Here is an 11,764-nt window from a genome sequence, read left to right as displayed (position 1 = left end):
AAGAGAAAATATTTTAAAGAAAGGAACAGAATCCACATTGTACATTAAAATATGATCTAGCTCCCCTGTAAAGACAACTCGCGTGTGTTCCACCTCTAAACTAGGGGATTCTAAGCGCCTATTTTTTTCTCCCCTTTGTTTTTAGGAATAAAGACCTGATCCCTCTCAGGACCAGGAAAATGAAGAAAAAAAAAAAAAAAACCCACAAAAATCAAAGCATGAGTTTCAAAGTCTACGGAAGATTCACACAGGTACAAGGCCAGAACCAGGATGAATAGTATTTTCCATAGGAAACAAAACAGTAAAGGGAGAGATATTATTCAAGCATACAAAAAACATTCAGTGGAAACGTGAAGACATTAGGAGCCTGGCTAAGTATTATGGGCATGACACAGATTTAGCAACTCGGCATATAGAATTTGTTTCAGAAATTGCTTCAACTATCTATCTATGTATTTCAAAATTTTAAAAGAAAAAGCATCTAGCCAGTTTCTTGCGCCAGGAAAACTGCCATGTCCCTTCCAGACCCTCTGCAAGGCCGGGAAGCGCGCAGGCAATTCCTCGGTCCCCAGCTCCCCGCGGCCGTCTCCTGCCCCGGGACCTCCGGAACTCCCCGAACGGAGGGCGGCTAGCTGGGGAGCCCCGGGGCGCCGGGCCTGGGGGACCGGGCTGCCCCAGGAGAAGGTGTAAGAGATGTGATTTGGAGGGGGGTGTCCCACAGGTGGAGGTGGGGCAGGGGTGGGAGGCGGACAGCTTCCCAATAAAGGGCCGCCCCCGGTCACGGCTGTGGAGGCTCTACGCCGCCGGCCGGCCCCGACGGGGGGTCTCCCGGGACCCCGCGCCCCCCCGCCCCGGCCTCTGCTCCGCCCCTGCAGGGCGCTCGCCGCCGCCGCCCTGGCCCTGCGCGTCCCGGGGCCCCCAGCCCGGGCCAGCGGCGGGCGCGGCGGGGCGGAGGGGGCGGGGCGCGGGGGGCGGGGCGCGGCGGGCGGGGGCGGGGCCCCGCGGGCGAGGCCCGGCCCTCCCGGCGGCGCCCCGAGCGAGCGGGCCGCGGCCGCGGCGGAGGGATACGGAGCGCCGTATATATACCGCGGGGCGCAGGCTCGCGCTTCGGCAGTGGTGCTGGGAGGCTCGCGGGCGCGGCGCCGTTCCTCGCAGTCGGGCGGCGGCAGCGGCACAGGCTGAGCGCACCTCGCGCCGTAGCAGCGGCAGCGGCAGCAGCAGCGGAGGCAGCCCCGCGGTCACAGCCCCTGCGCTGGTGCAGCCACCCTCGCTCCCTCTGCGCTTCCTCCCTTCGCTCGCACCATGGTAGGTCGGGGTGGTGAGCGGCGGCGCAGCTGCTGCCTTGCCCGTGATTTCTTCCAGATATTTAGTTCAGCGCCCCCCCTTTGGACGGTGGTTTCCCCCCTCTTTTCCGGGTGTTATTACGCAGCAGCCGCGGTCCGGGAGGACGCACTTTGGATTTGCATCGCGCTTTCCTCGGCCAGGGCGTCTTAATCAGGTCCTGGTCCCTCTCGGAGCTGGACGTGGCCGTGCGCTGTCGGCGGGCAGGGGCTCCGGGGCCTTCCGCATCCTCCCCCTCCCCCAGCCCCGCACCGCTGCATCCAGCGCGCCGCACCCGGGCGTCCCGCAGCGCCGCGCCTGGGCCGGGGCCCCGGGGGGGCGGGGGAGCCGGGCGGGGCCGGGCACTCGGTCCCCCTCCCCCCGCCTCCCCCCGCCGCCCCAGGCTCGGAGGCGGCGGGCCCGGCGGGCGGCGGAGAATGAATGGGCCCGCGCCGGCCCGTGGCGCACCTCGCTCCGGCCCCGGCGTGAGGGGCGCAGCCCGCGTCCGCCTCCTCCCCCACCGGCGGCCCCGGCTCCGCGGCTCAGCCGCCTCCCTCCCGGGGGGCGCGGCGCGGGCGTGGGCTGGGAAGGAAGGAGCCGGGGAAGGGTGGGGTGGGGGCAGGAAGGCGAGGGGTGGGGGGCGGAGAGGGCGGAAGCGGCGGGCCGGCCGCCCTGCGCCCGGGCGGGGCCCTGCGGTGTGGCCGGGCGCGACCCCCGCGTCTGCACCCTGCAGCCCCCGCCCAGTGCGGCGGTGCAGGCGTGCGTGCTCCTCGGTGCACCGGGAGGCCCCTTCCCGCGGGAGGCGCTCGGCTCGCGCTAATTGGGGCGGGGGGGCGGGGGAGGAGGGAGCTGGCGCGCGGCTCGGTTTCCATTAGAGACGCAAAGTTTCTGCCCCGGGAGGAGGCGGCGGTGCGGCTCGCCGCCTGGGGGAGCAGAAGCGGGTGGGAGGCGCGGGGCGGGCTCGGCGGGAGTGGGAGCGCAGGGGGTCCCGGCCGGGAAGGGCGGTGCCCCCGCCCGCTGCGCCCCGCTGCGCCCCGCTGCGCCCGGGGCACGCGCCCCCGCCCGGCCCTGGCCGCCTTGCGGTCCGCGGGGAGATGCCCTCCGCGTTTCCGCTTTCTCTGCAGCGTCTAGATTGCCAGATGCGCCTGTGCGCCCCGCTGGGTGTGTGCTCGGCCCCTTCCTCCGGGGCGGGCGGGGCTGACATCACCGCGGGCTCCTGGCTTGGCGGGATGGGGAGGTGGCTCCCGCCGGGCCCCAGCACCTCTGCCCTCCGGGCCTGAGCCACTTGGGGGCGGGGGCTTCTTGGTCGAGGAAGGCCGATGCTCTCGGAATCCTCCCCGACCGAGAGTTCGGCGGTGAGGCGGGACCGTGGTCCCCGCCAGGGGGGCAGCTCTGGCTCCAGGTGTGGCAGGGCTCCCTGTTGTACGAAGACAGGTGTTGTCCTGGCGTTACGTAAACCATCGTCTCCTTCGTGGGATATAAAGAGAACCGCCTTCCCGTGACTGGGGTAGAGAGGAAGGAAGACCCGATTCTAATTAAAAAAAATAAATAAGTTTTCCCTTAAATCCGTCTGTTGGAACATCGCACCTCTTGGGCAAGTTTTTTTCATTTGAGAACGTAAACAGAAGGTGGTTAGCGTTCTGTGAGGACCTAGTGTGTGATCGGCTTCCTTAGGTGTCCTTCAGTGAAATAAAAAACACATACCAGCTCTCCTTGCAGGCTGGAGGCACGGGGCTTCGGTTCCGTGTTGCAGCGAACCGGACAATGCAAGTGTGAATTTCCTTCATGGCTGTCCCCACCCTCCAGTAAAGTGTGTTTATCATGAGCGGCTCTTATGTCATCCTGAAGATTGGTAGAGTAAATATTCTCCAGCAGAGTTAGTAGTTGCTCTTTTTCCAGAAAAGACAAGGTGCAGTCTCATAATTATTATGTACTTTTGTGTGTACATAACGTTTGCACTCGTAACCGCTCACTTGTAGGGGTGGTTGCATTTTTTCCCCTGGTTTCTCTATCAAAGATAATTGGACTGAGGGCATCACACATTATACACGGTAGGCTTTTAATAAATAACTGCCTAATTTAAATGGAAAGCACTTACTACACGGAAATGAAGTTGGTGGGGGTAACCCATTGCTGCGTATTTATTTTTTCCACTTAATTGTATCTGATAGAATAGATATGAAAGCCTGTTAATCCCACTCAATGCCATTATGTAACGCCTATTTGGAGATTTTGGAGCACTCGCAGCAATGCGCTAAAGGTGCGCTAAAAGCCTGCCCCTGGCCACGATCCTGGCTGTGGTGACAGCAGCGTCAGGCTGGGATCCTCGGGTGGAAGGGGGGGACTGCGGTGTCCCTGGCGCAGTAGGTGGCGCGCTTTCTCAGAGCTGGCCGCGCCATCTGATGTGGTGTGGCCTTTTGCCACTAGAGGTGCCATTTTTCAAATTATGAACTGACCCATCCTCGGTAGACCTCTGAGCACACAGCCACAGGCCCAGCAAAGAAAACCTGAAGTGAAATGTCACTTGTTTGTCACCCTTTGTTTTTTAAGATAGCACAAAGTGTTCCATTTGTTCTGATTGTTTTCATCTAATGGCTAACATTTGCAAATGGTTGGGTTTTTCTTTTTTTAAGATTTTTTTTTTTTTTTAAAAGTCAGTATCAAAAGTGTTATTGGGAAAACTCTTGCTCTCAATCAACGCTTGCATTGAGTTATAACCTCTTCTTTCTTTATGTAGGCTGATCAGCTGACCGAAGAACAGATTGCTGGTAAGTTGATGACTTTAGGAAGTCCCAGTAGGCCAGAACTAGGCACCCACTCAGTTTGAGTGACTTCTCTGACCCTTCCCCCCCTATAATTTGATCAGTTTTCTAAGAACTTATTTAAATGGAAGCAATCAGCAGAAATATTTGGGTCAGGTGTTAATTCCTTGCCAGTGTTTACGAGGCAGTATGAAAGGGAGTGGAGCTAGGAATACTTGTTCACCCTGGAGTGTTTGACTTTGTGGTGGTCAAGGCTTTGCGTGTAATGAGATTGCGCCGAGCCTGCTACTCAGAAATGCAGTGTAGAATTCTTGTGCCACAGGTGTTTTAGTAATTCACCATGAAGGCTTGTGCTTTCTATTGGAAAATAAATGGGAATGGGTGAAAATGAGGGTTGGGACTACAATAATAATAATTAAGGGAGTTAGTTTAGATTCTAGCTTTTGGTATTCCTTAGAGGACTTTTTTGAGGGGATTTCTCTTTAGGAAACCAGGGATACCTTTGAAATGCCATAAGTCCCATATGGAGAGGACACGCTGGTTACCTGGGAATAGGTTTCTAGTAACCCCTGTGAAATGAGTTCAGAGGGCTATAGAAATTTAACAGGAAGGGACTTTAAGGGAACACGTGGACCAATCTTCACTTGTCAGAGCAGACTAATTTGAGTATGTTGGCTTAGTTTTCTTTAAAAATATGAAGATACTGTGGTTTTATGGAATCGGTTACCAGGAGCAGTGTTTGCTCTATGGACTGCTGAATGAAGGTCTGTCCAATGGGACTATTGTGGTCTTTATTTCAGTAGATAAAGACCAGGCAGTTTCTGATAATGTGCAGACTTGGATGGTTTGCTTTGGCAAGCCCAAGGGAAGTGTGTGCTGTGGCTGGGTTGGGTAAAGATGTTCATTCTAAAGGGTAAACTTTTGTTTTCAGAGTTCAAGGAAGCTTTCTCCCTATTTGACAAAGATGGCGATGGCACCATCACAACAAAGGAACTTGGAACTGTCATGAGGTCACTGGGTCAGAACCCAACAGAAGCCGAATTGCAGGATATGATCAACGAGGTGGATGCTGACGGTGAGGGTTTAGACCTATGAATGAGTGCCAGTGTTGTGTAATTCAAGTTCAGACATGTCACAAGATTGTCTTTCAGGTCCCCAGAGCAAAGCAAATGCGCAGCGATCCTTTCGGTGGTTGCCTTACAGCCGTTGACAATGAAAATAGAAGATTATGGGCCTGCCTTTGGCTGTGCTCACTGTCTAGAACATTTCCTGGATCAGATCGCTGTATTGTTCTTTTCTACTTGCCATGACCTACAGCTCAATCTTTTATCAACTGGCCAATGAGTCTGCGCTGAGTACTTTGGGGAAGTAAAAAATAGCCATAGACCTTATAAAAAAGCTTACTGTCTCCAAGCGGAGTGGGAAGTGAAGTGGGAGAGGAGCACTCTTAAGCATTAATATAGAATTGAGTACAGTGTGAACTGTAGACCTGTTTATTGAAGAGAATTTTGAGGATCGTGTGAAGCTTAGTGGTGGCGTGTTTGATGACTGCAGGAAGTAGATTTATAGAACAGAAGAGGAGGATGAATACAACTGTAGAGCAAGAAGGAACAAGCAATACCCCTGTAACAGTGGGTCTCCAATTGGTTACCGATTCCAGTGAACAGTAGACCTTTTATTGTTCACGTCTCTCAGCAGTTTTGGAGCATTCCCCTCTCTAAAAAGACCATGTCTTTTTGGAAACCATGTACTTTGTAACGTTGTAGAACATGGTAAACTTTTAAAAAATGAGTGAAGAATAAACAGTTGGGACCTAGACTGTTTTCTAGATGATTGGTTTGATAGCCATTTGAACGATTACAGTCTTGTAAATTGATAAAGTAGAGTTAAATTTGGTCACATACATTTCGAAGCAGGGGTTTGAGTGAGCTGTTTAACATGTGGCTTCAGCCCATCCAAGCTACTTTGAAAAGAGTTTTCATCCATATTAACGTTTTGGCAAAGAGGTAGTTCATAATTCTGTGTTACGTGAATATCATAAATGCTTTAAAATTTTGAAGGCCAAAAGATTTCTAATTACTACTTTGATTTTAAGGTACTGGTGAAAATAAGTAACTTAACCTAAGGCTTTTTTTCTTTTAACTTAATTTTGTTTTTGTTTAAGTCAAGTTACTCTGTTAAACTGGTGGCTTGTCTTTGGGGGGGGGGGCCGGTGCTCACCTAATTCTTAGTGTTAAGAGGGGAAGTTGTTTGGGGGTACTGGCCATACAACAGACTATTCTGACAGTTTCCTAAGTGGTCATGGTAGACTTATGAAAACACTTCCCAGCCTTGCCCTTACTGGGAAACAAAGATCTTGATTTTGGAAACAAAAGTGATTAGATGACTTATCATGTGACCAAGAAATGCTTTCTGGAGAAGACTTTGTGATACTTTATTGTCTGTGGCATAACAAAGTCTGTTTTTCCCCCTTCCGTAATCCTTGTCTTCTGTAAAAACATTTTGTTATACTGGCTGGCCAGTTCTGGGCCTCGACCAGCATCACTAGCCAAGGCAGAGGTAGGTCCAAGTGCTCACCTGCGCTTGGTGGGGGGGGGGGGGGGGTGGGGGGGGGTGGCGCGGCAGGAAGGAATGGAAGGGTGCCGTGTGCTTTTTCCTCTGGAGTTGCACAACTGCCTTAAGTGGTCACAAACCTACACGTGCGGTGTCCTGTGCATCAAGAAGGGCTGGCCGGCACCCTGATTTACTAGTTTGAATCCCATGAATCATGTGAAATCACGCTGCAAAGTATTTGAACAGTTTAGACTAACAAGTGGTGTAACCTAATAAGATAACTTATTGATTTGCCCAGGTGAGTCTTAACCATTTTATAAGGTGCTTTTAAGAGGACTACTGCCGAGTAGCATTACTGAAGCACTTATTTTACATGAGCTTTTGTCTTTTAATTTGAGGTAATGGCACCATTGACTTCCCGGAATTTTTGACTATGATGGCTAGAAAAATGAAAGATACAGACAGTGAAGAAGAAATTCGCGAGGCATTCCGAGTCTTTGACAAGGTAATCTTGGGTCTGTGTTGGAGACGGCACTTACACATATGGCTGTTTGGCTACTGCTTCTAACACACTTTGAACACTTAAATACAATTGCCGGGGCCTCTGCGATCTCACTTCCAAATGTGCCCACTCCTTACGGCAGCCTCACTGGGTGAGGGTAAGCATTGTTAGTAGTGGGGAGGTCTGAACCGAGATTTCTTGATTGCTGCGCTCCATCTGTTAGCTCTAGCCAAGCCCTCACCTTTTTGGTGCACACCGGGTGCACATATGTAGTGGGTAGGGGTGGGAGCCGGAGCTGGGCCAGCTGTCACCGTGTGCAGAGTTGGCAGTGCTGCCCGAGGGCACGCATAAGTCACAGAGCTGCTTGCCCGTTCAGAAACACTGCCCACCACTCCCAGTGACACTTGCTTGACATTCACAGGATGGCAACGGTTACATCAGTGCGGCAGAACTACGTCATGTCATGACAAACTTAGGAGAAAAACTAACAGACGAAGAAGTAGATGAAATGATCAGAGAAGCAGATATTGATGGAGATGGGCAAGTCAACTATGAAGGTAAAAAGCACTACGCCTCTTTAGCTTCATTTTTAATAGTCTTCCTTTTGGTGTCTATGAACAAGTTAACTGCTTCACCAGACACTGATCTACATTTATTTTCTTGATGCAGAGTAGAGATGTTGTGTTCATTAAAGCTGCTTTTGAAGATAACCGAAAGTTATGATTGTTTGTCTTTTCAGAATTCGTACAGATGATGACTGCAAAATGAAGGCCTACTTTCAACTCCTTTCCCCCCTTCTAGAAGAATCAAATTGAATCTTTTACTTACCTCTTGCAAAAAAAAAAAAAAAAGTTCATTTACTCATTCTGTTTCTATATAGCAAAACTGAATGTCAAAAGTACCTTCTGTCCACACACACAAAATCTGCATGTATTGGGTGGTGGTCCTGTCCCCTAAAGATCAAGCTACACATCAGTTTTACGATATAAATACTTGTACTACCTTAATGATAAGGAAGCACTTAGTGGACTCCTTGCAGTTCCATTTGCTCATGATTAATACACTGTTTGGGCTGGCCAGTTTTTCATGCATGCAGCTTGACAATTGAGCACAGTCAGGCATTTGTATTAAAAACGAAAAATGAAAAAACAAATCTAAAACGTACTCAACTGGGTTCTAGTTCAATTTGTTAGTAGAAATTGTCATAGCTGGTTTACTGAAAACATTTAAAATTGGTTTACCTCAGGATGCTGTGCAGAAAAATGGGTGAAGGATAAACTGTCTAAATGTAGCCCCACTTAGGACGGCCCTCCCATACTTCCATGTGCCCCTTCCCCCCACCCATGGTGACAATGACACACATCCTGGTGGCATGCGTGTGTTGGTTTAGCGTTGTCTGCGTTGTACTAGAACGAAAATGGGTGTCAGGCTTGTCACCATTCACACAGAAATTTAAAAAAAAAAAAAAAAAAGGAAAAAAAAACATTTTACCAAGGGAGCATCTTTGGACTCTCTGTTTTTAAAACCTCCTGAACCATGACTTGGAGCCAGCAGATTAGGCTGTGGCTGTGGACTTCAGCACAACCATCAACATTGCTGATCAAGAAATTACAATTTACGTCCATTCCAAGTTGTAAATGCTAGTCTTTTTTTTTTTTTTTTTTCCAATAAAAAGACCATTAACTTAAAGTGGTGTTAAATGCTTTGTAAAGCTGAGATCTAAACGGGGACAAGGCAATGGAGGAGAGGTCAGGACCTTTTAAATGCCCACCGCCCAGCACTGGGCTTCTCACACTCCCACCCTCCCCTCCCTGATACCCCAGCACCAACCTCTGAGCCTGAGACCTTGCCTAAAACCAGAGATGGCAGTTTGCTTCATCCTATCAATGGACATGTAGGTCTACTTGTATTTTCACTGGGGGAGGGGGGCGGGGGGCAGGGAGTGAACCCTGGTAACTTAATGACTATTCAGGCAGTGGCGCTCTTATTGAAGGAAAAAAAAAAAACCACTTTTTCTCAAGCATGTACTTAGGGGTTCTTCTCAATTGTGCTGCTGATTACCTGTTTTATGTAACTACTTGAGACCATCTGTGCAAGAGACATGATTTAGTGTATCTGTCTGTAATTCAATCCTCGCTGTGTGGTAGAAGCAGTAGTCCCTTCTAAGCCAGTCTTGATGCCTAAAGACACTACCGGTCACCTTTGATTCATGATTTTTAATTTATGATTTTACTTTTCCTCAGCCTCCTTTTCAATTTTTTTTTTCCCTAAAGTTGACTTGACTTTGCTTCCCCGCCTCCCCCCACCCCCAAGTAGAACTAACTCTAGCCCCCCAGCTTGAAAGTCAAACTCCAGCCTAGAGGGGGTTTTGTGTCTCATAAACCTGTAACCAAAACTGAGATACTGGTACTGGTTTTTGCAGTGGGATTGGTGTGCTTTTTTTAAAAAAAAAAACAAAAACCCTTTAAAAAGGAATATTGCATTTAGTGCAGAACTCTTTCTGAAATGAAGGCTGGATGTGCATTTTTCAGGGTGTTAACTGGTTGTATCTCACCAGTGAGGAGAGTTGGGTTTTGAGTGTTTTCTGTGGGAGGTTTTAATTTGCCAGGGAACAGCGGCAGGCTGCTAGCGAGGCAGCGACAAGCTCTTGGCAGCCAAATGGGTGCATTCAGGGCTGATTTATAGAGACCCTTGGCTTCTCCCTCTCCTACTCCCTGTCTTTCTGGCATTTTGCAGCTTGTTAGATTTCCTGCCAGAGGGATGGGTCAGAGCAGTGGAGAGGAGCCCGCCCATCTACTTTTGCTGTTGGTCCTTAGACTGGGTGGTTATAGAAGAGGAGACCCAGAGCTAGAGGTGACTTCCATAACTCCCCGAATCTGGAAGGAACACCTGAGAACACCTTGGTTGGTCAGGTGAGACAGGGAGGACCTAGGGCTCCTGGATGTTTCTTACAGGGAGCCCAAGTCCTGACCCATCTCAGGCCTATGTCCTGATGGCTTCTTGGTCATTTCAAAGAGGGTTGGGGGTAATTGAACTTGTTTTTAACACTTTGCCTTCTGTCTTAACTCTTTCGTCAAGTCTTTTTCTAGAAGCTAGGTGGGCTCCATTTCAGTGGTCCCACAACCCTTCCTAAAAGACTGCTTTTGAAACCAGATTATTCCATGGCCAGCATCCTGTATGGGAAGCAAAGCCTTTCCCCCAGGGAGTGTCGAGTCCCAGCTTGGTGCAGAGGGGCAGCCCCATCCTCTGCAGCCTTTTCCCTCTGGCTTCAGGGAAGACCAGCCCAGGTGGGGTGTTTGCAGACTGCATGAGTTTGTGAGAGGACAGAGCTGGGTGTTGGGTCCATACCCTTAAAAGTTGGTTAGCACCTCCCTGTAAACTCTTGCCCCTTACTTCTAACTGCTCTATAAATATATACATATATTTATATATATAAAGTGACTAGTTTAACTGGCATCCCGCTTGAGCCTGAGACTTGCCATAAGAAACTGCTGAGTACTTGGCAAACACTTTCATAGTTTTGTTCTCCATCTGTTGGGGGTAGGTGTTGAGCAAGGCAAATGCATCTCAACGTTTCAGATGGGCTTTTGACGCACTGTTGCCAAGGAAGGCTTTTTCTGATTTTTAGACAAATGAATTTTTGCACACTTTAATTGGTGTCTTTCGGCAACTTAAACACATGGAAAATTAGCTACTGTACATATTTTTATATTCTCTTTATAAAATGCATGTCTGACTGTACCTGTAACCTGTGTTGTGACGAGAGCGGCCGTCCAGTAGGCCTCCCACGTGCTGCTGCGGCCCGTCAAGAGCAGCAGCATATGATTAGCCCCTCAGCATACTGGGAACTTCCTCCTAAACCAAGAATGTAAATTTGGTCAAAAGTCTGCTCTTTGTTCATTCAATTATTTTAAACATTTGAATTAATTATTGTATATCCGAAACACAAGATCCTTTTTGGCAGTGACGAAGATTCCACGAATGTGTCTTACTAACCTATCCCCTACAGCTGGCAGTTAGTATTTTCCTTTCTTTTTCCCAATCCCTCGAAGTTGTCCTATAGGAGACAGAAACCCTTTGCTGTCTGTATCCCTTGGAGTAAGAAGGTAGCGGCCTGGGTGGAGTGTGTGTTCTTTCTCCAGCTCTCCTAACGTTCCTGAGCACGTCTGTAGCAAGGATGGCGCTAGTTCCGATGCAGAAGCTACCCTTTACCGTGGCGATTCGAAAAAGGAGATGTACTTGAACGTTTCTGTAAATCTTGAGATAAACTGTTTGGAGATTTAACCACCTCTCTGATGGGGGACCAACTCTATGGAAATTGTAAATAAGTTTTATTTATAAACCTGGCACTGTATCCAATAAACATTTCTGCAGCCTTTCATCTCTAACTGTGAACTGTGTAGGTTTGTAGCTCGTGTAGCCCTGCCCTCCGTCCCCTCCGCTTGACGGGAACGAGGTCCACCTGCGCTCAGGTGTCATCCCCCAACCCCCCCAGGCTCTGGGACAGCAGGTGAGCACGAGGGGCCCGGGACACCGCGGACACGTCCCCACGGCAGCTTGCTCTAGTTTTCCGTTCAGGCGTCAAGAGCTGATGTTGGAACATGACCTCGAGGCCTCCTATCCGGGC

The 11,764-nt window shown here is 49.9% G+C and overlaps 1 protein-coding gene across 1 annotated transcript; it reads left to right on the top strand.

Annotated features, from left to right (window-relative positions):
* The first annotated feature begins 1,095 nt into the window (after positions 1–1,095).
* CALM1 (calmodulin 1) lies at positions 1,096–11,518 on the top strand. Its single transcript, XM_041758443.1, has 6 exons — positions 1,096–1,305; positions 4,058–4,088; positions 5,014–5,157; positions 7,034–7,140; positions 7,559–7,694; positions 7,877–11,518. Exons 1-6 carry the CDS (start codon positions 1,303–1,305, stop codon positions 7,903–7,905), a joined length of 450 nt encoding a protein of 149 aa, XP_041614377.1. The 5' UTR covers positions 1,096–1,302; the 3' UTR covers positions 7,906–11,518.
* Positions 11,519–11,764: the final 246 nt, after the last annotated feature.

The sequence above is a fragment of the Vulpes lagopus genome, chromosome 6 (genome assembly GCF_018345385.1).
Source record: "Vulpes lagopus strain Blue_001 chromosome 6, ASM1834538v1, whole genome shotgun sequence".
Lineage (NCBI taxonomy): Eukaryota > Metazoa > Chordata > Mammalia > Carnivora > Canidae > Vulpes > Vulpes lagopus.
Note: the sequence above shows the minus strand (reverse complement) of the source record. Positions and strands in the feature narration are given on the sequence as shown.